The 26,394-nt window shown below is 40.9% G+C and overlaps 1 protein-coding gene across 1 annotated transcript in view; it reads left to right on the top strand.

Moving 5' to 3' along the window:
* The window catches only part of CALS10 (callose synthase 10), a 118,941-nt gene that overhangs the window by 9,668 nt on the left and 82,879 nt on the right, over window positions 1–26,394 (top strand). Inside the window, exons 2-6 of the mRNA XM_010664751.3 lie at window positions 11,387–11,484; window positions 11,653–11,816; window positions 13,429–13,549; window positions 14,056–14,166; window positions 14,595–14,720. Of these exons, the coding sequence (XP_010663053.1) occupies window positions 11,387–11,484; window positions 11,653–11,816; window positions 13,429–13,549; window positions 14,056–14,166; window positions 14,595–14,720 (620 nt within the window). The remainder of the gene's footprint in view (window positions 1–11,386; window positions 11,485–11,652; window positions 11,817–13,428; window positions 13,550–14,055; window positions 14,167–14,594; window positions 14,721–26,394) is intronic.

The raw sequence follows: 26,394 nt of genomic DNA, 5'->3' as shown, positions 1-26,394 counted from the left end.
AGATGCTCTTTGGGGGAACCCAATCCATTTTTGCTAACTAAAATAATCTGTGCCACAACCCCGTCAAAGAGCAATGGAAAAAAAGATGGTCTACTGTTTTTCCATGTTTCATGCACAACTTACAAATATCGGGACTAAGTGCTTTGTAAGTCTTCTCAACTATTTTTTTTTGATAAGCGAGAGCAGAATATATATTAAAGAAGGCCAAAAGGCCGCACCGCATACAGGAAGTATACAAAGCAGCCACAAGGCCAAAAAAAACAAAAGCAGGAACACCTCACCAGTCCTTAGGGGACCGCTACCCACTCCAAGAAGCCTAAAAGTGAAGAGGACTCCTCTCCCCTATACAACTTAGCCCAATTCCACAGACTACATACAAAAGAGTTCTTAAGAGTCTGAATAGCCAAAGAACCCCCTCTAAAAGCTAACCTATTTCTTTCCTTCCACACCGTCCAAAAAATCCATAACGGAATGGACTTCCATATCTTCTTCCTTTTTTTACCCACAAAAGGGCCCTGCCAACAGAACAACGCCTCTTTGACCTTCTTTGGAAATACCCACTGAACCCCAAATAAGGCAAAGGCGATTTCCCATAGGGCCCTAACCACTGTACAGTGTAAAAGAATGTGATTTACATTTTCCTCTTCACAACCACACAAAAAACAACGATTTGGAAGCTGCCACCCACGCTTTTGCAGCCTATCCAATGTGAGGATTTTTTCCCAAGTACCTTCCATGCAAAAAAAGCAACTTTGGTTGGGACCTTGTCCACCCAAATATTTTTTCCCGGAAAGACGAGAGGATTAGGGGCTGCCAGCAGATTGTAAACCACCCGAATCCGAAAACTGGCAGAATCTCCTCCTTTCCAAAGCACTGAGTCCTCCTCTGGGGTTACCCTGATGTCCCTTAGCAAGAAGAGCAAGTCTTCTATTAACACCAACTCCCAATCGTTAGAATCTCTAGCCAATCTGAGATTCCACCCTCCTTGGCCAAGCCTTGGGTCCCACACATCATTCACCAATTCGTTATTGCACACTGCCAAGGCAAAAATCTGGGGAAACGCTTGGGACAGCGCTACGTTGCCGCACCAATGATCAGTCTAGAACATAATCTTAGTCCCCCTCCCCACCTTGTACTTCATGTTATTCCAACACCAGCTCATCTCCTTCAAAATCTCCTTCCAAACTCCCACTCCAAAGGGCCCCCGAACTTCCTTAGATTTCCAACCACAACCCTCCAGCCCATGCTTCACCCCGATCACCTTCTTCCACAAGACGTCCTTTTCAACGACAAATCTCCAAATACACTTGGCCAATAAGGCCTTGTTTAGTAACCCCATCCTCCTAATACCAAGACCCCCCTTCTCCTTTTGAGTACACACCACCTTCCAATTAATTAAATGGATTTTCCTACCCGTGCTTCCCCCTCCCCAAAGAAAATCTCTTTGTAATTTCTCAAGCCTTTTAACCACTGACTTAGGCATTCTAAAGATGGACATTTGATAGATGGGGATGCTGGCCAAGGTACTCTTAATAAGGGTGATTCTCCCGCCCTTAGACAAGTATTGTCTTTCCAAAGGGCAAGTCTTCTCCTCATTCTTTCCTCCACCCCGTCCCACGTGGACAAGGCCTTGTGCCGGGCCCCAAGTATTTAACCGGAAAGCTTCCAATTCTGCAGCCTAATTCCACAGCCATTTCCTCAATATTATCAATCTCCCCAACTGGAATAAGCTCACTCTTGGCCAGATTGATCCTAAGCTCAGAAGCCGCCTCAAACCACACCAAAATCCATCCAAGATGAGTTAATTGGTCCTTACTAGCCTCGCAGAAGATAATAGTGTCGTCTGCAAAGAGCAGATGAGACACCATAATCTCCGCATCCCCTCTACCTCTTAGCCTACAACCAGAGATGAAGTTCCCCTGCACTGCCCGCCTAATGAGTGCACTCAGCACTTCCATGCCCAAGATAAAAAGATAAGGAGAAATTGGGTCTCCTTGACGCAGGCCCTTAGAACTGGAGAAGAAGCCTTCTGGTACCTCGTTAGTAAGGACAGAAAATTTTGCCGTTGAAAAACACCACCACATCCATTCCATCCAACGCGACCCAAAGCCCATCTTTTTCAAGACCTTCATAAGGAAGCTCTAGTTGATGCTGTCGTAGGCTTTCTCAATATCCAATTTACACACCAGCCCCTTCTCTTTCCTCTTCTGCCAATAGTCAACCACCTCATTAGCTATAAGAGAGGCATCTAGAATTTGTCTCCCCCTCACAAACGCGTTCTGATCAGCCGAAACCACCTTATCTAACACCATTTTTAGCCTATTGGCCAACACTTTGGCCATAAGCTTGTACAGCCCCCTTAGCAGGCTGATGGGCTGAAACTCCCCTAGATCCTCAGCCCCACCTTTTTTTGGAATGATGACCAAGAATGTAGAATTCAGACTTTTGGCAAAAGACTTCTGATCGTAAAATTCCTTGAACAGCTCTACTACCTCCTCCTTAATGAAGTCCCAACAAACTTGCCAAAAGGCCATGGTAAACCCATCCGGGCCTAGGGCCTTATCGCCGTTCATATCCATCAAAGCAGAGAATATTTCTTCTTCAGTAAAGGGGACCTCCAAAGCTTCAGCTTCACTAAGGTCAAGACTTTTAAGTTGCAGACCCTCTAAGTCGGCTCTCCACCCTGGGTCTTCCCTTAGCTGGTGCTGAAAGGCCTTCACAATCCCCTCCCTCACCTCCTGTTCCTCAACCAATTCCACCCCATTTATTTTAATTCTGTCCAAAAAGTTATTTCTCCAATGGGCACTAGCCATCTTGTGAAAAAACCCTGTATTCTTATCCCCTTCTCTAAGCCACAACTCCCTAGACACTTGTCTCCAATGGGCTTCTTCCAAAAGAACCCATTTTTTGAAGTTCTCCTTAGCTTCATTTGTCAACTATAGCAACTATAGCAAGTCATTAGTATTTACCTTTTTGTGTACCACTAACCAGACGAAGGACTTGACTTTGAAAGGGACTTGAGAATTCTAGATGAACTTAGTAGGGAAAACTGGAGGCAAACCAAAAAATTGGGATAAGGCAAGAAATAAAGATTTGACTGTAAAAAGTTTTGAAGGAGATAAAGACCAGGATCTCATGTCTGGAACTGAAGGTGATAAATGTAGACGATCAAGAGACCGCATGAGGCCTTCTAAATCTTCTATCGTAGAATCGGAAAGGTTCCGATGAAAGTTAAAGTTCCAAGAGAAGGGGCGAGTAGAGCCGAGTATTGAAGAAATAGGAGTATTTTTATCCGTGACTACTCTAAGTAGTCTTGGATATTGGACCCCCAAAGGCTGGTCCCCCCACACAAGTCTTCCTAGAACCGAATTCTTTTCGCATTTCCTACCACAAACCGAGTAAATTTGGAAAACTCTTGGGAGACTTGTGCAATAGCCTTCCAAGGACAACGATGTGACCATCTGACTACAGTGTTGGCATCCCAACCATTGGAGTGTGATCCATAAATGTTTAAAATAACCTGATGCCACAGAGTTGAACCCTCCCTAGGATATCTCCACAACCATTTCCCTAAGAGAGCGAAATTCCTTATAGAAATCTTTCCAAATCCCAGTCCCCCTTTCGCCTTCTGATTACACACTACATCCCAGCTAACCAGATGATCTCTTTTGCCTTCCCCAACCCCTGACCATAAAAAATCTCTTTGCAATCTCTCAATTTTTGCTGCCACTGAGGCGGGAATCTTAAACAAGGAGAGGAAGTAACAGGGCATATGGGTGAGACAAGATTGAATGAGAGTTATCCTGCCTCAAAAAGATAAATATGCCTTTTACCACCCATCTAATCTTCTTGAGATCCTCTCAATCACAGGATCCCAAAAGCCACAAGCCTTGGGATTCCCTCCCAGAGGAAGACCCAAGTAGAGTATAGGCCACCCCGAAGCCTTGCAATCGAGCAACTCAGCCAACTTAGAGAGATGATTCTGTTCAAGATTAATGCCATAAGTATTACTTTTGTCAAGGTTAACCTTTAGCCCAAAAATATGCCTAAACACTAGCAAAACACTCTTGAGGGTCAGCATATCCTCTTCTCGAGTGCTAGAAAAGAAAATGGTATCATTTGCGAATTGTAAATGGGACACCCTTGTTCTGTTCCTACCCACCCTGAAACACCCTTCAAGGCATTTCTTTCCTCTGCTCTCAATAACATCCTGCTCAAAACTTGGAACAGGGATGTGTTTGGTAGGCTGGAAGTCAACAAAAACCTAGCCTTGCAACAAGTAGAATTTTGGGATAGGATGGAGAGTGACAGGAGCCTAACTGAAAGAGAGACGGAGCTGAAAACAGAAGCCAAGGATGTCTTTAAAAAATGGGTGCTTTTGGAAGAAACGCATTGGAGACTATTGTCTAGGGAGTTGTGGCTTAGGGAAGGAGATAAGAACACTGGTTTCTTTCATCGGATGGCTAATGCTCATAGAAGAAATAATTCCATGGAAAAGATTAAAATCAATGGGAGGTGGCTAGAGGAGGAGCAGGAGGTGAGAGAGGGGGTTGTGAATGCCTTTCAGCAGCTGTTGTCAGAGGAGCAATCCTGGGAAGCTGATATTGAAGGGCTGCAGCTCCAAAGATTAAACCATGCTGAAGTTGAAGGCTTGGAACAACCATTTACTGAGGAAGAGATTCATGTGGCTCTGATGGGGATGAATGGAGATAAGGCCCCAGGCTCGGATGGATTCACAGTGGCCTTTTGGCAATCTTGTTGGGAGTTCGTGAAAGAGGAGATTGTGGACTTGTTCAAAGAGTTTTTTGAAGAAAAGTCGTTTGCCAAGAGTCTCAACTCTACCTTCCTAGTCCTCATCCCCAAGAAAGGGGGGGTTGAGGACTTGGGGGACTTCAGACCCATCAGTCTGCTTGAGGGTCTGTATAAGCTCTTGGCCAAAGTGTTAGCCAATAGACTTAAGGAGGTTTTAGACAAGGTGGTTTCGCTGGATCAAAATGCTTTTGTGAAGGGAAGACAGATTTTAGATGCCTCGCTCATAGCCAATGAGGTGATTGACTATTGGCTTAAACGCAAAGAGAAAGGGCTGATTTGTAAATTGGATGTTGAAAAAGCCTATGACAGTATTAATTGGAATTTCCTCATGAAGGTCATGCACAAGATGGGTTTTGGGGACCGGTGGAAGAAATGGATGTGGTGGTGTATCTCAACTGCAAGTTTCTCTATTCTGGTCAATGGGGTGCCAACTGGTTATTTCTCCAATTCTAGGGGGCTACGCCAAGGAGATCCACTCTCCCCCTACCTCTTTGTGTTGGGAATGGAAGTGCTAAGCGCTCTTTTAAGAAGGGCTGTTGATGGGGGTTTCATTTCAGGCTGTAGGATTCGAGGGAGGGGGGGAATGGAGATAAATGTTTCCCACTTACTTTTTGCTGACGACACGATTATTTTTTGTGAAGCAAGGCAAGATCACCTTACCTACCTAAGCTGGATTTTGGTGTGGTTTGAGGCAGCCTCTGGTCTTAAAATAAACCTTGCTAAAAGTGAAGTAATCCCGGTTGGGGAGGTGGAAGACATTGATGAGTTGGCGGTGGAGTTAGGGTGTAAAGTGGGGGCCTTTCCTTCTGTTTATCTGGGGCTGCCCTTGGGAGCCAAGCACAAGACCATGGCTATGTGGGACGGGGTTGAAGCAAGAATGAGAAGAAGGCTTGCCCGTTGGAAAAGACAATATTTGTCAAAGGGCGGGAGGATTACCCTCATTGAAAGCACCTTGGCCAGCATGCCTATTTACCAATTGTCTCTTTTTCGCATGCCTAAGCTAGTTGCTAAAAGGCTCGAAAAATTACAAAGGGGTGGTGAGTGTTGTTTTTGCTTAGGCTACTATGTATACTCCTTGTATGCTTTGTGGCTTTTTGCCTCGTAATATATTTGCGCACTTATCTAAAAAAATAAAAAATAAAATCCTGCTCAATACATCTTGCTGTTCCCTAAGGGGTGGTGAGTGTTGTTTTTGCTTAGGCTACTATGTATACTCTTTGTATGCTTTGTGGCTTTTTGCCTCGTAATATATTTGCGCACTTATCTAAAAAAATAAAAAATAAAATCCTGCTCAATACATCTGCAACTAAAGTGAACAAAAAAGGGGATAAAGGGTCTCCTTGTATTAAACCTCTATATACCTTAACCCACCCTTTAGCATTTCCATTCACTAGGATTGCAAAAGATATCGAGGACAAACAACCTCTCATCCATTTCCTCCATCTAGGACTAAACCCCTTCTTCTCCAACACATGATCCAAAAAATCCTAACTCACATGGTCATAAGCCTTTTCTAAGTCAATTTTGAAGACAACTCCTTCCTCCCCTAATCATCTTTTCTCATCCACTATCTCATTGGCTATGAGAACTGTATCCAAAATTTGTCTCCATTGAACAAAAGCTCCTTGAGTAGAATGGATAGTTTCATGAAGTACCCCTCTTAGACACCCTGCTAACACTTTGGCTATTATCTTGTAAAGACTAGTGGTCAAGCTAATAGGTCTATAGTCTGAGATTTTCTATGACATGCTTTTTTTGGGTAACAGAACTATGAAGGAAGCATTATTGCTTTGATTGATAATCCCGCTCCTGTGAAACTCTGCAAACACTCTCACTAGATCCTCCTTGATCACATCCCAACAATTTTGAAATACTGCAATGGTAAAGCCATTAGGCCTCGGTGCCTTATCCCTATCCAACTGAAAAATAACCTTAGAAATCTCTTCTTCAGTAAAAGGGGATTCCAACCTAGACGCACCCTCTCCAGATAGGGGACCAATCTAAGCCTTCAACTCTCCAAGACTCTTCAGAAGGGCTCGCGTAGAGCTTTTCAAAATACCTTAAGATCTTCTCTTTGATGCTTTCTGAATTATTCAACATTAGGCCTCTTTCATTCTCCAACACCTTGATATATTTCCTATTTCGCCTGCCATTAGCCACTTTATGAAAAAATTTTGAGTTACAATCCCCTTCCTTAACCCATTTCACCCTAGCTTTTTGTCTCCAATGTATTTCTTCCCTCAAAATCAACTCCTCTAACTCCCCTTTTCTTAAAGCTCTCTGGACTAAAAGTTCAGGGGAGAGACCACCTTCTTGCTCCAAGGTATCAAAGTTAGCTAAATCAAACATGATACTTTTTTTCCTTTCATTTAGCTCTCCAAAAGAAGCCTTATTCCACTCTTTCAATTTGGCGTTAATGAATTGTAATTTCCTCATGAATTTGTGACCTTCCCACCCATTTCCTTGAAACTCTCTCCACCAACTTCCAAAGCGCTCCTTAAAACTAGGATGTTGCAACCACATATTCTCAAACCTAAACGGTGTTGGGCCCCACTTGAACGGATTGGTTTCCAAGACTATCGGCCAATGATCCGATGTTCATCTAGGAAGAACTTCTTGAAGACTTTGAGGAAATAATTGTTCCCACTCATTAGAGTAAAGAATCTATCAATTCACATTCTCTTATAAAATCAACAAAGTCTTTCATGCTTGGGGTTAAACTAGAACCTCCCAATTTTTCTGAATTTCTCCTTATGACATTGAAATCACCACCCACACACCAACACGGGGAAGAAAGTCCAAAAATGTCTAAAAGCTCCACCCAAAAATCCTTCCTAAGTATTGTGCTGTTTGGGCCATAAATTGCGGATAACCATAATGGTTTGCATCCATCCAATGTGAAGTTGATTGAGACCGAAAAGGAACCTATTACCACCTCCTCACTACGTAGTTTTTTAGAGTCCCAAATAATCAAAATCCCACCCAAAGCTCCGCACGCCGAAAGGGTTGCCCATTCCTTATTTCTAACTGTCTAAACACTACCCACGAACCCTCTGTCGCACTCCGCCTTTTTTGTTTCCTGAATCATCACTACATCCGACTTTTCTAATCTTAGAAAATCTTTAACCACCCTTCGCTTTTTTCTTGAACCCAAACCCCTGGAATCCCAACTAATTATCTTCATGGATTAAACTCACAGACCCTAATCCTTCAATCCAGTTCCAACAGGTCTCACAAACCTGTGGAGCATCTGCTCTTCCTCCTGAAAAATACCTTAATATCCGGAGATTTTAAAACCTCGCACACTTTTGCCATATTCCTGGGGGACAGTCCTTCAATTTGGAACACACCCGATGGGGAGCCCGCAGTAACACCCTGGCTAACTGTAACCAGGTTGGAGGCCTTATTAAGCGAAATTGGTTTAGGCAAAAATGGGTTAACACTCTCGGTCATCTGGTATGGATAAGCAGGTTGGATCACCTCCATTACAAGATTAGGGATGCCAACAAAAGATTGACCTACAGAACCATCGTTGTCTTTTTTGGAAAAAAATTTAGAGTTTACTCGATTTTCCAAAGGAAACTGAGACTAAAAGGCTGAACTGGGAAGATTGGGAACAGAAGGACTCAGAAAAGAAGAAGTCAAACCACAAGAAGGGAGTATAGAAGACGAGGGTGACTGAATAGGTGAAGACAGGATTACCTCCAAATTTTCCGCGACCAACAATCCACAATTCCCCATAAAGTTAAGCCTTTTACCTCTGATTTCAGGTGTAGAGGGCAAAACAATGATTGCTGAGCCACGAAGATCGAACCCCACTCGGCCCAAAAATCCTTCCCTGTCTTTGTCGGAGGAAAATTTGTTTAAAGCCACTTCGTTTCTTGACGACGAAGCCCCTTCCCCCAAACAATTATTCCGAAACCTTGGAAATCAACGAGAAAAGAGAGGACTCGCACTAGATCCTCGATCCGCCTGAAAATCGGCCCCGGTAGCCTCTTCCTTTGGGTCCTCTTCGCTGTCTGCTTGATTCTTCCCATGCAATAGAGGCTCGCTGCGACACCAAAGACCTTGTCGGCTCTCAGAGCTTGGAGGAAAAAGGGTAAACCACAACTTCTTTGAACCAAACATCACCTTCTTCTTCGCGGAACTACTTGATCGAACCTCAAGAAATACGAAAACTGTTTTCCCCTTTCCTGTTGCAGAAGGATCTTCTTCCTTTCGTAATGACACCACCGTCTCATCTGGGTTTTTTCCTCCTAGGCTTAGGCCCAACCCCAACGGGCCTTTGGAATTGCAGCCCACTTTTGCATATTTTGGACCAGTCTTAGACAATGATTGGGCCTTCCTCTCGTAGGCTCGACAACCCTCAACAGCGGAGGCCTCGTCCCCTCCAGCCCTAACTCTTCCCGCTTCCTCAATCTCAACAAGCCCATCGTCCGTTTTATTTGAATTCAAACTAGGCAGCGATGGAATCTGACCATCCTTACCATGTGTCCCCTATGAAAGAAACGCAACCATACCCCTTTCTCCCCCCTTCCTCATTCTGCTATCTTCCCCGACACGGCATCTTCCCCCAGCCGTTGATCTAACTCTCTCCCCCGGCCTTTCTCCACCTGTCCTTGAATGAGATGCAATAACCTCCTCAGTCGACTTGCCCTTTATGCTACCTCTTCGACCGTCTTCATCTTCGACTACTACGACGGAAACTGTAAACACCCAATCCCTGTCTGTCACCTCGATCAAAGCTGGGAGGACTGACCTATCCTTCATTGCGATTCTTACCCTCGCCTTGCTAAGATCGAACAGTTTCAACGTTCGCCAATCAATTTCAGTCACCGTCCCCCACTGCTCCACAATTTTCTTCAGGTGTACCTCAGACCATAGATGAAATGGCAACCCCCGTAATTCAATCCAGCCTCCTCCTGAACTTCCCCTCTATTTCCGAATTTTCCTTCGGTGACCATCTTCGCAACTGGACTGTATTCCTTCCCTCAACCCTTAAATTCCTCAAATCTTGGAGAAAGAGAGCTTCCTCTGTTGTTTCAACGAAAAATACTCCTTTTCCACCTGAGATGGGTACAATCGTTACTACACCTTTCTTCCCTAAGCTTCTCATCATCGCTCGGCCAACCTCAACCCATTTAACGCTATCATCATTGCGTTCACACTCCACGGCTCGTGCCCACCTCCCGACAGGAATAAGGCCTCCTCCTCTTGGTCCTTCACCACTGACTACTTTCGCGAAGGACCGATGCAGAGGACCCATGTGATTGTGGGAAAATCTTTCCCCTCTATATTGCCTTCCTTTTTCGACTACATTCGAATGGGGGACCACCAACATTGAAGACAACACGCTTTTAATATTCTCCCATCCTCTGCCCTTCTCGCCCTTAGGAATAATCAGAAAAGAAGATTTTCTTTTGGTAGCAAACTCCGAGATCCTTATGAACCTTCCGTGGTTGTTGAAGCCAACTTCCATCAAGTGGACACAACATTTTCCCTTGAACTTTCTGTTGAATCCCAGGTGACTCTTCATTTTGATGGCTTTCGTCAAATGTTGGATCATCCACCCGACTGCATCCTTTTCAAAACCTAGGACAAAAACAAAGGCTCTACTATGCTCTATAATCGAGCACCAATTTCCTCCGTGCTTGCCTTCCAACCTAACCAAGAAAGTCTTCCTCTCCACAAAGACCTTCAACGTCCTTACCATGTCTTCTCCCAAAATGCAAAGGTACTATTGAAACCGCCTTGCTCTATTGCTTCAGATCTCTTGCGGCAGTTTCAAAAACCATTCCCAAATGTCTTTGTGAAGTAGAATCGTACAACTTTGGGTAATGTCTTTTTCAATCAAGGATGCCCTCCTTATGATCTATTACAAAATATTAGTTTTTCTTGAGGGGCTTGTTCACTTTTGGTGAAGTTGATAGCGTTTTGTTGGAGAAAATGTGAGTATCTTTTTTTATTTTTGGAATCATAAACAAAAATGTTTTCATTAAAAGAGTAAAATTGAGAAGGATGAACAATCCTTCCCTAATTACAAACCTGATCAAACAAAGAAAAAGAAAAAAGATACTAGAATATATAAAAACGTCTCAACGTTACTATTTTGACACTTTTGAACTACATATCAAAATCCAATCAAGTTGAATAAAGTTGAGAGGCTGACCTTAAAAGTTGTAGTAGTAGACACCCAAAATGATGAATTTAAATAGACTAGGTTCCATAACATTTCGGATGTCCTTCACTTGTCCTCGAAGATCCATGGCATTTCTTTTTTGGTCATGCTATCCAAATCAACGTAAGACAAGCGATTTGCCATAGAACTTTGCTCTTAATAGTAGTCCCAACCTAAAAGAAATGGTTAACATATCAAATACAATTCTAGGAGGAACCCAAACCAAATTGGCTAGTCTAGAAAGCTTATGCCTTAATTCCATAGTCATTGGGCAATGTAAAAAAAAAGGAGAAAATGCGAGTATCTTAGCTTGAGCATTTCATCATGGATAATCTCTACTATTTCAATGAACTTTCTGGTAATTATTAATTTTTTTTTTTTTCATTTGGATTTTAGTGTGTGAGCAAGCATACACTATGGCACAAAATCTGGATCCCAACAGTGATGGTAGAGGCGTTCTCCAGTTTAAAACTGGTTTGCAGTCTATAATTAAGGTACTAAGTTTTACTTTTGTCTGGCATAGTAAAATACATGGCACTTTATGGTTCTTATTTTGCCTACAGCTACGTCATCAGCTGATTGGCGTAGTTGTTGACTGTGTACTCTGTACTAGTTCTGCCTTTTTACTTGACAATTTATGATGATTTGACTATTTGCTGCAGCAAAAACTTGCCAAAAGGGATGGAACTCAAATAGATCGTAGTCGTGATGTTGAGCGTTTGTGGAATTTTTATCTGTCCTACAAGAGACGACATCGAGTGGATGATATTCAAAGAGAGGAACAAAAATGGCGTGAAACTGGAACTTTTAGTGCTAACTTGGGAGAGTATGACCAACTTATGCTGCTTTATGAGTTTCCTTCTAATCTAGTTGTCTGTTGCCCAAATTATGCTGCTCTATGAGTTTCCTTGTAATGCAGTTGTCTGCTTATGCTAACAACAGATACACTCATATAGATGCATATATGCATAATTTCTTTAAAGGGCTGAGACATGAGAACAGTTTCCTCTTATGTCATATTTGATTACAAGAATTGGGAATTAAATCTGCTTAGTTGATAAAATTGAATTTTGGAGCTGGAGTGGGGTTAATTTGAGGTTACATTTATTGAGAAACAATATATTTGAATCAGTAAAAACATTAAAGGCTTGTTTGGGAACGTTTTCAAAAACAACTCTCAAAATAGCTTTTGATGATAGTTTTCAAAAATAGTTCTCAGATGTTTTCTAGAATGAAAGTCTATTTGGGGACTTGGAGTGTTCTCAACGTGTTCTTTATGCTTTTAAATATTCCTTAAAAATAACTTTTATCTATAATGTTTTATTTGCAATCATTCTTCATGTTTGTACAATTAATTTTAAAATAGTTCCTAGAAAACAAGTGAAAACAATAAAAAAAATGATATAAGAAAATACTTATTTTTGTAACAAGTTCTCAAAAAACTATTTTTTTGTCAAAAAGTGTCAAATTTGTTGTTGAGTTTGGAAAACAATTTTTTTTTTTTTTAAGAACAAAAAGCTATATCTAAAAACAATTCCCAAACAGACTCTTAAGAAATTATGCTTTTCCAGAATTCTGGATTTCATCATCAACAAAGTAGTCTTTGCCTAAACTAAGGTTCCAAGCTTTGGCAGTTTGGGGATCTTGTGTGTTGTTTAAGGTTTTCTTTCTTCTTTTTCTTCCCCCCACCATTTTTTGTGTAGTGCGAATGTATCCTTGTGAATTGGTATTGTTTAGTACCTTTTTGTCGATTCATGCATAATTTACTTATTGAAAGGGAACTGGCTACACATATTGATGCAGCCTATCAAGGAAAATTTTGGAAGGGGACTTCTTGGTGGTAATTTCTTTGATGCCTGCAGAATATGGGGGCCCTTGTAGACCACTTCATTGGATGGGTTAGATCTTGATTTGGCTAAGGTCATCTTTCCTCTTTTGCATGGTTGCCTATGTATCAGCACACTGATGGCCATGCAAAGAAGGGAGCCTCTAGATTTTGCCGAGAATTTGTCCTACTTGGGGATTTCTGGATGGGGTTCTGGTTTTTGTGTGGCTTTAGGTTTTTGCAGTTTCACTTTCTTTGAACAATATCTCATCCTTGTTTATGCTTTATCTTTCCTGAAATGTTTCTTGTTTCCTACAAGTAATGTTGTAATTGCATTGCTGATAACCAAAAAGTAAATATGGAAGAATGGTTTGCCTCACTCTCCTCTTCAAGCTTGATCAAATTTTCTGAAACTAACTATTTCTTAGAGTCTAAAATTCGGTGATCGAATAGTTGTCACTGGATACACTCATAATGTGGAAGCAGCCACCTAGAAGTTTAATCACTTCTGTATTTTCTTTTGGGATTCTACACAGCCAGTTCACTGAACGAGTCTTTGTTTCTTATCAAAGAAAAGGTGACAGATTGATTTGACATGATTTTATTGTTTCAGGATGGAACTCAGATCCTTAAAAATGAAAAAGGTGTTTGCTACTTTGAGGGCTTTGGTTGAGGTCATGGAGGCACTTAACAAAGATGCTGATTCTGGTGTTGGGTTGCATATTAGGGAGGAGGTGATTGTCTTCTGACTTCCTTTGGATGTGACAGTATGAAATCTGCTTAACAAAGGAAATCTGAAGGCCGAGCTGTAATTTCTAATTGGTTTGCACAGTTGCTGTTAGTAACTTGGGATTTATGTGTTCTCTATTGAATCTATCTCTAATTTGCCTATCCTAAAAAGGGGAAAAAGAGGGGCGGGGGGTGGGCGTGGGTGTTAGGATTTAGATGTTCGAGAGATTGCTCCAGTTAGTAATATTATGTCTACCTGGACTTTGAGCTATTGTTTTTTGACTTATCACCTTTAGTGATGCTGGTAGTCGGGCAATCAGTCCTTTACACATTTTATCAACTTCTTGGAGTATTCTCTTTTTGGCTTTTATTTAGCATTTGTGTACTTTTGGAGCTTAATAGGATAGGTAGCACTTTTTATCATTGCTTTCAACAATCTTTTTCTTAACTAGTACTTAGTATTTACTAGTATCTTCTTTCCTTTTCTTTTTTCTTGTTTGGTTTGTTTCAGTTGAGAAGGATAAAAAGATCAGATGGAACATTATCAGGAGAACTCATGCCCTACAACATTGTCCCTCTAGAAGCCCCATCTTTGACCAATGCTATTGGAGTTTTCCCTGAAGTAAGTTTAATGCAAATGAGATCTAGAGTCCGTTTGACAGTGATTTTAGAAAACGCTTACAACATTTTTAAGACTTGAAAATTTTTATCATTCAAGTGTTAAAAAGATTAAAAACATTTTTTAAAATCACTGTCAAACGCACTACTAGTCTTGTTGCTTATTTCTTTCGTTGGTGTTTTGCAGTAATTTCCAGCTGAGTCCTACCTCTATCTAGTTTCCCGTGTCTTTAATATGGATTAGTTAAAGAGTTTATAGCTTCAAGTTCTGTGCTGTTTATCATTGGAGGAAAAAATAGAGGATACACATGCAATATTCTGTGCTGTCTCATCATGGGAGTTCCGGTCTGCATGGCATTTTTACTGCAAACTCTATTGGGTATTGGGATAAAAATATTCATGTTTCTGGTGGTGTCTGGCTAATGTGTCCAGGTTAAAGGTGCAATATCTGCGATTAGATACACAGAACACTTCCCTCAACTTCCTGCTAATTTTGAGATTTCTGGTCAGAGGGATGTGGACATGTTTGATCTTCTGGAGTATGTGTTTGGGTTCCAGGTTTGTGTTTTATTTTTATTTATGTTCTTGTTTTTGAGGGTAAAATTTGTTCTACTATCCATCCACACTCCTTATTTTGGTTTGTTTGATGTAGGGCATCTATTGGGGCAAATATAGCATATGTTTTGTTCCTTTATTTGCTTTTCTTTTTCTTGCTTTTTGATTTTTTGATTTTATTTTTTTTACTTTTTGCGTTTATCTTTGTTTGGTGACATCCTGATTGCCGTTATTTCTTTTATTTGTCATTCTAATGAATTTAGTTTCCTGGAAAAGAACATTAGGAAAGCATTAGGTAGGTAGTTGACATATATCTGTGCACACCATAACATGTAGTGCTGCAAAAAAGAATTGTAAGTTTCAATTATGGGGTGATTCTTTTGCTAAAATGTTAATTGCAAATATGATAGTCTGGGGAGGGCTTCATATTGGGGTGGACTTCTCATGTTTTTCTATTTTAATTCAATTGTTTGTTTCTGATAAAAAAAAAAAAATGTTAATTGCAAATATGATAGTCTGCATCTTTTTGGAAACTCAGCTTTGACAATGGTCTTGGGTGGTGAGTTTCTATGGATTATGTCAGGCCTTCTCACACAAAGATAATTGAGGCTAAAGCTTATTGACTCAGACAATTATAGCTGTTGTTTGTTGCTAGCATGGACATTGCATCAGACAGAAAATTTTAGGAAATTAGCAGGGTTTGAAGCCAAATGTGAAACCAATTGGGATTGTTTTATTTTTTATTTTTTATCAGAATTGGGATTGTTATTATTGTAAGAGTGATGCCCTTCTTGCAATGTACTATCTCTATACCTCTCCTTGAAGGACAGGCCATCCTTCTTGTATCTTTGATATGATTTGTTTTGGTGAAGCTAGCATGCGTAGCTCCCAGTGACACATTTGACTTGGTGGTTACCCTTTTTAAGGGTTTGATAGCAGTCCATAATGAATGGGTCTAAGTGGGTGGGGCTAGCGGAATGGACATTATCTTGGCTAGCTTATGGGTTTTTGGTTGGAATAGAATGCCAAAATTTTGGAGGACAAAAAGGAGATTGGTGGTTGATCTTTTTTTTTTGATAAGTGAGAATGTGTTTCCTTGCAACTATTTGGGTGTTGATCATTAAAGAGTTTTCTAGAGTTCCCATTAACATTAGTTTAAGCAAATTGGAGATCAGTTCTGGGTGCAGTGTATCCGCCCCTGAAGAGACCTTTAAGCTCAATATCAATTCTTTCTCCTTGAGTAACTAGGGTGAGATTGAATTTTGGGCCTTATTTGGGTTATGAGGATGATATTATCTAAGCTTCTCAAGGCAGTTGGGTTCGGGCTAGTTTTTTTTTTTTTTGATAGGTAAATTAAGAGAAAATATAAAAAGTGTTTGGAAAATGGCACAACAAAGTACAAACGAAGTATACAAATTACACCAAAAGACAAGTAAGAAGGAAGAGAGAACAGAAAATACCAACCACTCTAACAAAATCCAACCCTCTAGACACCCCAGAAAAAGGGACTGCCCCCTTATCAGGCCCTCTTGATGCCACAGTTCCCAAAACCAAGAAGCACCCCAGTGCTAGACAGAACACGATCTGCCCCCTGAGCAAATCTACAAAAAATGCCCTTAACCAATCTAAGAGCAAAGTTAAAGCAATCTCACACTGAGAGAGCTGGATCCTTACTGCTCCTCCTTTCCCCAACTGTCAGAGGAGATCTATCATAGTTGACCGAGCATTCCAGTTTTGAGGCTACCCATTTAAGTAAAGATACTAGCACCAGTAGAGAGCTTAAAAATTGCAAGATGATTGGGAATCTTCAATCTTTTGGTAGAGGGAGAGTCAATGAAAGCTTCTTATTGGGTGGCTAATGCACAGAGAGGATTATGGTAGTACGATAATGTTAGGTGTGGAAGGTCATGGTATCATTAGAGTTTTGAACTCTTTGTTCCTGGAAATCCAAATTGGTTAATTAGGAAGTTGGGAGGTTTGCTACGATAGGAGCTCCCTATCTTGTTGACTTTATTGAGGATGCCATGCCTCCTTGAGCTTTGGACACCTTTTCTTTGGGGGGCCAAGGCAGGGCTCTTTATTGTCCTTGTGGGAAGCTCTCATGTTGTTTAGTTTAATTGTGTTCATGAGCACTCTTTCTAGAGGACTGTTCATAGTATATTCTTCTTTCACTTAATAAAATTATAGTTTCTGTTAAAAAATGCTATCCGTTTACTGTGCACCGTTTCTTTGAAATGGAAGTGAATAGAAGAAGGACCAACAATTAGATTTTCTTTTAATTAGATTTAATCAGGGAGAAGTCGGTTGATGTGACAGAAGGAGCATCATGTCTTCATTTTACAGCCTGAATGTACCAAAATGTGAAAATTGTTTTGCATCTATAACCTAATATTTGAACAAATAATATATATGGATTAGTTTTCAAATACAAGCACACAACATAGAGAACTGAGTAATTCGATAAATATATTGTAGAAAAAAACTTGAAAGGAAAGCCAAAGCTAAATTTTATATATGGTCACTTACAAAATGCTAAGGACTTGTTGACTCATTGGCTTGAAAATTAGATAGTATAGTTGTATGCCTTCCTTGATTTTCGAGATTGTATCATTATAAACATTCTTGTTTTATTTTCCTGATTTGTAGGATAGAGGATTTCTAGGAATGAGTGAATCTCCTAACTTAGTAATTTAGTTTCATACTTATGTAGGATTGTACACTATAAATATTGTATCATTTTGTTCAAAATAAAATAATAAAGATTGTTCTTTTCCACATGGTAACCAAGTCTGTTCAATGTCTCTAAGTTCTCTTCTAATTTTTCTTCCCGTGGTCTTCATTACTGTTGATTTCTAGTGGCCTTCATTATCACTATTCTTTGCCTCCAGTGGCCATTATTGCCATCACTGTTTCTTCCTCTTTCATTGGCCTTCTTTATTGTTAATACCATTGTTATAATTCAACAGTTTTTTCACATTATCTGTTGCACCACTATTCTCTCGAGTTCTATCTCTATTTTGCTACCCACTACGTTTACATTTCAGAACTAACCACCGACTTGTGAATATAAAAAAATCTAGTGTGCAGATTTCTACAAGAGAAAAGGCAAGCTTAATTGCTTGATTGGACCAAAGCTGAGTGAAGATGATCCCAAGTTTGTTGTTTGGAATGGGGACTCAATGATTATGGCTTGGGTATGGAAGATGATGCAACTTGAAATCAGTGAAACGTGTATGTTCTTAACCACAACAAAGGAAATTTAGGAGGCAGTGAAATAGACTTTGTTCCAAGTACAAGATTTTCTTTAGATTGGTAAGATAAAGACCAAGATTCACTTTACAAAGCAAAGAATTTTATTTGTAATTGAGTACTATAATGTTATGAAAGGATTGTGGTTTGAACTAGACTATTATCAAAATCTTGAAATGAAGAATAGTGAGTATGCTGCTATGTTTCTTAAGTTTATAGAAAAAGTGTGAATAATTGAATTCTTGGTTAAATTTAACGCGAAATATGATAAGTACGTGTTCAAGTATTTGGGAAGGAATCACTAATATTCTTGAATAAGGTATTCTCAATCATAAGGGTTGAAGAAGCGAGGAGTGTAATTGTGAACAATCTAACAAGTGAAGACCATATATGTTGTTTCAAGCTCTTAAAGAGGTCCAATCCTTAGCACAAATTCTAGCAAAGGAGGGGTATCTGAGCAACCAAGTAACAAGGATAACCCTTAGTGTACTTATCTCAAGAAACCATGGCTTACAAAGGAGATGTGTTGGAAGGTACATGGGAAACCATAATCTCTCAATAGAAATGTTGCACATTGGAACCAATAACATATCAGACAAGGAGGCGAATAAGCAAATATGACACTTTTGGAGAAGAAACCTAGCCATGACGATGAAGCTCAAAATCTTTTCTTGGAATGTTCGAGGGATAAACGAGGGGGATAAGTGCAAGATCATAAAAACTATGATTCGGTTCCACTTGGTTGACCTTGTCCGTCTTCAAGAAGCAAAGGTGCAACAAAGGACAACATGCCTGATGAGGAGTCTAGGTGTGGGGAGGTGTCTGAATTGGGGAGCAGTGGACGCTAGGGGGACAAGTAGGGGGTATTTTGGTTTTTTGGGACAATCGGGTGTTAGAGCTTATTAAAATGGAGTTAGGGGCCTTTGCAGTTTCTTGTCGCTTAAATTGTGAGGACAATTTTGTGTGGATGTTCACGAGGGTGTACAACCCTATTTTGGTTGAGGAGAGGGAAGATTTTTGGAACGAGTTGAGCACTATTAGAGGTCTCTGGAATGATCCTTGGTGTGTGGGAGGGGACTTTAATGTATTAAGATTCCCGATGGAAAGGAGAAATTGTTAAAGCTTATTTGCTTCTATGAGACGCTTTCACAATTTATTGAGGAAATGTGTCTTAAAGATCTCTCTTTATCTGGTAGTTTGTTTACCTAGTGTGGTGGATTAAATAATAGGTTAGCCTCTAGGCTAGATCGCTTTCTCGTTTTTGATGAATTGGGAGAACAATTTCAGTGGGTTATTTCAAAGCACCCTTCCAAATCTAGTCTCGGACCATGCATCGATCCTGCTTGACAGTGGAGGGATAAGGAAAAGTAAGACACCTTTCAAATTTGAAAATATGGGGTTAAAGGTGGAAGTTTTCAAAGATCTTGTCAGGAATTGGTGGGAGGGGGTACAGTGTTTAAGGGTCCTTTAGTCACATTCTGGCGAGGAAGTTAAAAGCCTTGATATAGGACCTTGAAATCTGGAATCAAGAGGTTCTTGGGAATCTATTCACCAAGAAACTTGAGGCCTTGGCACAGTTAAGGCTGTGGGATGCAAAGGAAAGGGAATGTGGTCTTATAGTGGAGGAAAATGAGGTTGGAAGAGGTGTGGTGGAAGAGTTTAAGAAATGGGCAAAGATGGAGGAAATCTCTTGGAAGCAAAAGTTAAGAGAGCTGTGGCTAAAAGAAGGGGACAAAAATACAAGATTTTTTCATAAAATGGCAAATGCTTGAAGAAGGAGGAACTTCATGGCCAAGCTAAGGGTAAAAGGTGAGATGCTAGTTGGAGAGGATAACATCAAAGAAGGGGTAACAAATGCTTTTCAAAGGATTCTAGCAGAAGCGGGGGAGTCGAGGCCAAGTATAGACGAGTTGGTCTTCAATTCCTTGCAGCTAATTGATTCAAAAGCCTTAGAGATCCCCATCTCTGAAGAGGAGGTTCTTGCAACTTTATCCAGCTTGAGGGGAGATAAGGCCTTGGGCTCGGATGGTTTTTCCTTGGCTTTTTGGCAGTATAGTTGGGATTTTGTGAAACATGAGGTCATGGGTTTTTTTGGTGAATTCTTTGGCTTGGGGTCTTTTGAGAGAAGTTTAAATGCAACATTTTTAGCTTTAGTTCCTAAAAATGATTTTTTTTTTTTTTGTGGGGGGGGTGGTAGAAGACCTAAAGGACTTTAGATCTATCGTCTTGGTTAGAGGGTTATATAAACTTTTGGCTAAGGTTCCTAGCAAATAGGATAAAAAAGGTGGTGGGTTCTTTAGACTTTCGGCCTATGATGGTGTTATGACCCATGATTGTGTTAATTGGAATTTTATCATTGCATTTATGGAGAATATGGGGTTTAGATCCAAGTGGATAGGATGGATCAGATGGTGTATTTCTATAGCCTGCTTCTCTGTCTTCGTAAATGGTTCCCCCCCAGGTTTTTTTTAGAAGTTCTAGTGGTTTTAGACAAGGAGATCCTTTGTCCCCGTATTTATTCGTTTTGGTGATGGAGTCTTTCTCCCGATTGCTCTCTAGGGCAATGGAAGATGGTTTTATCAACGGTTTTCAAGTTAGAGGAAGGCATTATGTGGGAGTAAAGGTGTCCCATTTGTTTTTTTTGCAGATGATACTCTCATTCTTTGTGATGCTAGTAAGGAAAATCTTGAGCATTTGAGTTGGGTCTTCATGTGGTTTGAGACGTGTTTAGTGCTAAAGATTGATCTAGGGAAAAGTGAGTTGATTCCAGTTGGGGATGTTCCAAATTTGGAGGAGCTTGCTAGTACTAGCTTGCATGGTGGGTGCTCTCCTAACCACCTACCTAGGTCTTCCTCTGGGTGCGCCTTACAAGTCTTCAAGGGTTTGGGAAGGGGTAGAGGAGAGGTTTCAAAAAAGGTTTGCTTTGTGGAAGTGATAGTATCTCTCAAAAGGCAAAAGGCAGACTCTAATTAAGAACACCTTATCTAGCTTACTGATCTACTATATGTCCTTCCTTGTCATCCCTAAGAGGGTAATGACTAGATTGGAAAAGATTCAAAGGGATTTTCTTTGGGGAGGGGGAGCTTTGGTTAATAAGCCCCATTTGTTGAGCTGGTCTGTTGTGTGTCTGGATAAAGTGAAAGGGGGTTTGGGTTTCAAAAACCTTTCGACCTTTAATAAGGCCCTTTTAGGAAAGTGGTCTTGGAGATTTGTGACTGAAAGAGAGCCCCTTTGGAAACGGGTAATTGTTGGCAAGTATGGGCAAGAAGATGGAGGTTGGTGCACGAAAGGGGTGACAGAGAGGTATGAAGTGGGGGTTTGGAAGGCAATTAGAAATGGTTGAGAGGCTTTTAAAGTTAAAATTCTCTTCAGGATTGGTTTTGGAAATAAGGTGAAGTTTTGGAAAGATAGATGGTGTGGAGATGCATCTTTGAGAGATGCTTTCCTGGATCTTTTTGCTATAGCTTCCTCTAAAGATGCTTGGGTGGTTGATGTTTGGGACGGTGGTAGTTGGAATCCTTGGTTTTTTAGACAGTTGAATGATTGAGAGTTGGAGAAAGTAGATAACTTCTTTGAGAGGTTGCATGATCACTCCTCTCTTTGGAGTTTGAGGACTTATTAGTGTGGAGGGATACAAAGAATGGTGCATTTTCAGTTAATTCGTATTTTCAGTTAAGTCGGTATTTTCAGTTAAGTCCTTCTATTCCTCCTTGGCTAATAGGGGTGCAGATCTCATGGTATAGTTTGGAACTCTTGGACTCCTATTAGAGTTAGCTTCTTTGCTTGAGAGGCAACTTGGGCCAATATTTTGACTTAGGATTAGCTCAGAAAGTGGGGTTGGAAGATGCTTAATAGATGCTACATGTGCAAAGAAGAAATGTGTGACCATATTCTACTGCATTGTCTGAAAGCTCGTATTTTGTGATAGTTGATTTTTGCTCTTTTTGATGTACAGTGGGTGATGCATTCTTCGATGAGAGGGTTGCTTTTGAGTTGGGGAGACTCTTTTGTTGGTGGAAAAATGAAAAAGGTTTAGAAAGTTGCTCCTTCATTCCTTTTTTGGACTATTTGGAGGGAGAGAAATAGGAGAGCCTTTGAGAATTGTGAAAGTTTAGATCAAACATTTAAAAACTCCTTTTTGTATCTATTTTGGGATTGGGTTAGATTGTACATTAGGGATGGTGCTTTGTTGATGTTAGATTTTGTTGATTGGTTAGGTTCTTCTTAAGGTGCAATTGCTAGTTTTTGTGTATTTGCACCTTCTTTCTCTTTGGTTGCTTTGTATATACGTGATGTATACTTCTTGTTTTTAATACATTATCTTTTAACTATAAAAAAAAAGTCTTCTAGTTTCCTCACCTATCTAGAGAAGTGCATCATGCTTCTTGACCAAAGCAGGTAAGTACTCAATGACAAGTTCTTTTAGTGCTTGAAAAGATTGTTGACATGGAAATTGGGTTATAAACCTTTTTCATCCTACAACTAGAGGTGTCAAATGGTCAGTTTTGGTTGACATGGCCCAATGTTTGGCGGGCCATCGTGCTAGGCCAATATGACCTAGTTGAAAATGTGTCATGTTGTGCTGTGCCTTGCTCTGCTCATCCATGCAAGCTAAATGGGCAGCCCGGCATGACCCATTAGTCCATAGGATAATGGTGCTGTGTAGTGCCGACCAATTGGTTGTGCTGGTGCTATGCCAATGGGATGGTCCATTTCTCACCTTATTTTGTTATTTTTTAGTTTATAATTAATTATTTATAATCATTTAATTGTCTTTGAATTTATTTTATTATTATGTGGAATTGCTTTTTTGTTACTTCGAAGATCTTATAAAGTAATGCTTTTTAAAATTTTTTTTTTCTCTCTCTATATATATCAAGTTTGTTATATTAAAAATTGTAATACTTTTAATGTTTTGTTTTTTGTTTTTTTTAAATATATTAGAATTATATGTTGATTCTATGATAATAATAAATTTAAAATGTTGGATTTTTCTGGAAAGGAGATTCAGAACCGAAATTCTGATTGTGAAAGAATAACCATAGAGGATTGAAGATGATTCGAATTCAGTCGGTTGTAGTGGAGAGAAAGGTTTTCCAGGTGAAGTCTGAAGATTACAATGGAGGAACGTGGATTTCAATAACAGAGAGAAGTCGAGGTTTTGTGGTTTCTTTAGGTTTTGGAGAAGAGGAGACGGGTTGGCTAGTGGAGCAGTTAGAGAAAGCTGTGGAGTTGGAGGATTCCAGGGGTTTCATTCGAAAAATGAGGGGCAAGACTAGGACTCATCTGATGGAGATATGTTTTAACAGCAGAGGGAGTTATATGAAAATCACAGAATACGTTGCAAAGAGAAAACCTTTGGTCTTAGTTGTTCCAAGAGGTGTTAATGGCTGTGGGTGGGAAAACCTTAGGAAGGTGATTGTTTCAGTCCAAGAGATCTCTGTTCAAGCTGAAAGAGATTCGAAGGAGAAGCAAAAAAAGCCTCAAGAGAGAAAAGGAATGTACAGAGGTGAGAGGACCTATGCTGATGTGGTTGCAGAGAGAGGAACTAGGAATGGTGCAGAGATGCCAGTTGGAAAATGGGCAAGAGCTGTGGTTTGTGAAGGCAAAGGAAAAATACGAGACTGGTGTGAGGTTGGAGAAGCTATAGCGAGAAGGGTGGGGATGAAAGGAATGGTGTCTGTAACACCCATTTTTGCTTACAAAGGGTGTTTTTTTGTGGAAACTGCAAGGAAAGCTCAGTGGATTCAAGAACGAGGTAGTTTCATAGTGAGAGGAGAGGTTTTTGCTCTGAGGAGATGGTCGCCAAAAGAAAACTCAGTCGTTAATGGAAAATTTAGACGGGGGTGGCTGGAACTAAGAGGTCTCCCTTTCCACCTGTGGGATGAGGTGCAGTTGAGACACATTTTGCAGCAGTGGGGGAGGGTAACGAAGGTGGCGAGAAAATCCTTGAAGTTTGTTGATTTGTCGAAAGTAACATTGCGGGTGGAGATGCTTCCAAATGTCGTGCTTCCAGCGCTATTAGAGGTAGAAGATGGAGAGTGGACATACATGGTTGCAGTTACAGTCACCGGAGAAGATGACGGAGGAGACTCTATCAGGCCTCAGTCGAATCGCAGCAAGGACGAGCTGAGGTCAGCCGGGGGTTGCGTCTTGCAGAAGCCACAGATCGTTGAGGGGCTACGAGCTATTGACAGGACCATTGACTGCCATAGCTGGATGCCTCGTCATCGTTTCCATTTTAGTTCTTCAGATTCAAAATCGGCTAAAGGGGAGAAAGGAAAGGGAAGGTGGGTGTTGGGCCCAACGGCGGGAAGCAATTTCGGGCCAACATCAGACGTCTTTGAAGCCCGTTCTGATTGGGCCCAATTTGGGGCGAAGGATTTTGGGCCAATAGCGGGTCCAGCCCATAAAGGATCCTCTAATGGCGGCCCAGCTGTATCTTCGTCTTCAAAGCTCCAAAGACCAGGGCTCACTGCAAAGAATAAAATGTCGGAAGGTCTTCTTCAAGTGTCGTCAAAGCCGAAGGGATCTCCAGTCTCCGTAAGGCGCAGAGCAAGAAGTGGGCCGCCGAGTTTTGAGGAGGCGTCTTCTTCCCCGAAGCAAAGCTTTGAAGGAGGTGGCTCACTGGAGACAAATCGAGACTTCTCGGGGCAAATCTCACTCCAGAAAGAGCGATCTCTCCACTGGTTTGGAAACATCCAAAGTTTCTACCGGCGAGACAGAGGGAGAAGAGGGGATTCTGCAATGCAAATTGATCAATGAGGTGCATACTCCTTTCTCAGCTGTATCTGAGCGAGTTCTTCCTCTGTCTGGGGCTTTTGAGCCAAATCTTATTCCCGAAACCTCTGTTTCTTTGGTTCATCCTTTTCGCTGTCACTCTTCTTCTTCGTTTCCGTTGGATTCAAGCTACGCTTTTCAGAGTGGGTCTGTTTTTATCTCTCCTATGGTGAATGACAACCTTCGTGGTGGTGCGTCCTGTTCGGAAGGTGTGGTGGTTCCCCTAGAAACCTCTAACCAAAAATTTAAAGACCGACCTCTCCTTAGGGAAACTCTCAGCAACCTTGAGGTGCGTAGTGTCTTAGGTGAGGCTTCGTTCCCAGTGCAAGAACCTTCCACTCTCCCGTTGGAAGGTTTTTAGGTTGAGGGGCTTACGCCTCGGAAGATGGTCAAGGTTCAGTCGGCTCTGGAGAGTTTGAGGGTTAGAATTGTCAGGGATAATGGGAAAGGTGTGGAAGGAGAGAACAGGAGTGCTCTCTCTGCGGACAAGGTTTATTCCAGAAGAAAGAAGAAAAATGATTCTAGAACTCGAGGAGAGGATTAGTTCTGGGTGCGGGTTGCGTCGGGTTGTTTTTGTTCTCATGAAGATTTTAAGTTGGAATACAAGAGGTTTAGGATCTAGGAAGAAAAGGAGGACTGTGAGAAGGTTTTAAGTACTCAAAACCCAGATGTGGTGATGCTTCAGGAAACAAAGCGTGAAATTTGGGATAGGAGGTCAGTGAGTAGTGTTTGGAAAGGTAAAAGTCTGGATTGGGTTGCTCTTCCTGCTTGTGGGGCGTCGGGGGGGATTGTGATCCTGTGGGATTCAGTTAAGTTCAATTGTTCAGAGAAGGTGTTAGGATCATTCTCTGTTACTGTAAAATTGAACTCTGATGAGGAAGGGTTTTTTTGGTTAACCTCAGTGTATGGCCCGAATAAGGCGGTGTGGAGGAAGGACTTTTGGATGGAGCTTCAAGACCTACATGGTCTGACTTTCCCAAGGTGGTGTGTAGGAGGGGATTTTAATGTGATCAGGAGGATATCTGAGAAGATGGGTGACTCTAGGTTAACAGTCAACATGAGGTGTTTTGACGAGTTTATAAGGGAAAGTGGTTTGTTGGATCCCCCTCTTAGGAATGCGGCTTTTACATGGTCAAACATGCAAGTCAATCCTATTTGCAAGAGGTTAGATAGGTTTTTGTTCTCTTCTGAGTGGGATTCTTTTTTCTCTCAAAATATTCAAGAGGCTCTTCCTAGATGGACCTCTGACCATAGCCCAATTTGTTTGGAAACTAATCCTTTTATATGGGGGCCGACTCCTTTTAGGTTTGAGAATATGTGGTTGCTCCATCCTAAGTTTAAAGAGAAGTTTAGAGATTGGTGGCAAGAGTGTACGGTTGAAGGTTGGGAAGGTCACAAGTTTATGAGGAAACTAAAGTTTATTAAATCAAAGTTGAAAGAGTGGAATACAAGGGTCTTTGGAGATTTAAGAGAGAGGAAAAAGCATATTCTTATGGATTTAGGCAGAATTGATCGAATTGAACAAGAATGGAATTTAAATCTTGATCTGGTTTCGGAAAGGACCTTAAGAAGGAAGGAGTTAGAGGATTTGTTATTGAAGGAAGAGGTACAAGGGAGACAAAAATCTAGGGTTAAGTGGATTAAAGAA

The sequence above is a fragment of the Vitis vinifera genome, chromosome 17, assembly GCF_030704535.1.
Source record: "Vitis vinifera cultivar Pinot Noir 40024 chromosome 17, ASM3070453v1".
NCBI lineage: Eukaryota > Viridiplantae > Streptophyta > Magnoliopsida > Vitales > Vitaceae > Vitis > Vitis vinifera.
This window is presented reverse-complemented; position numbering and strand designations above follow the sequence as displayed.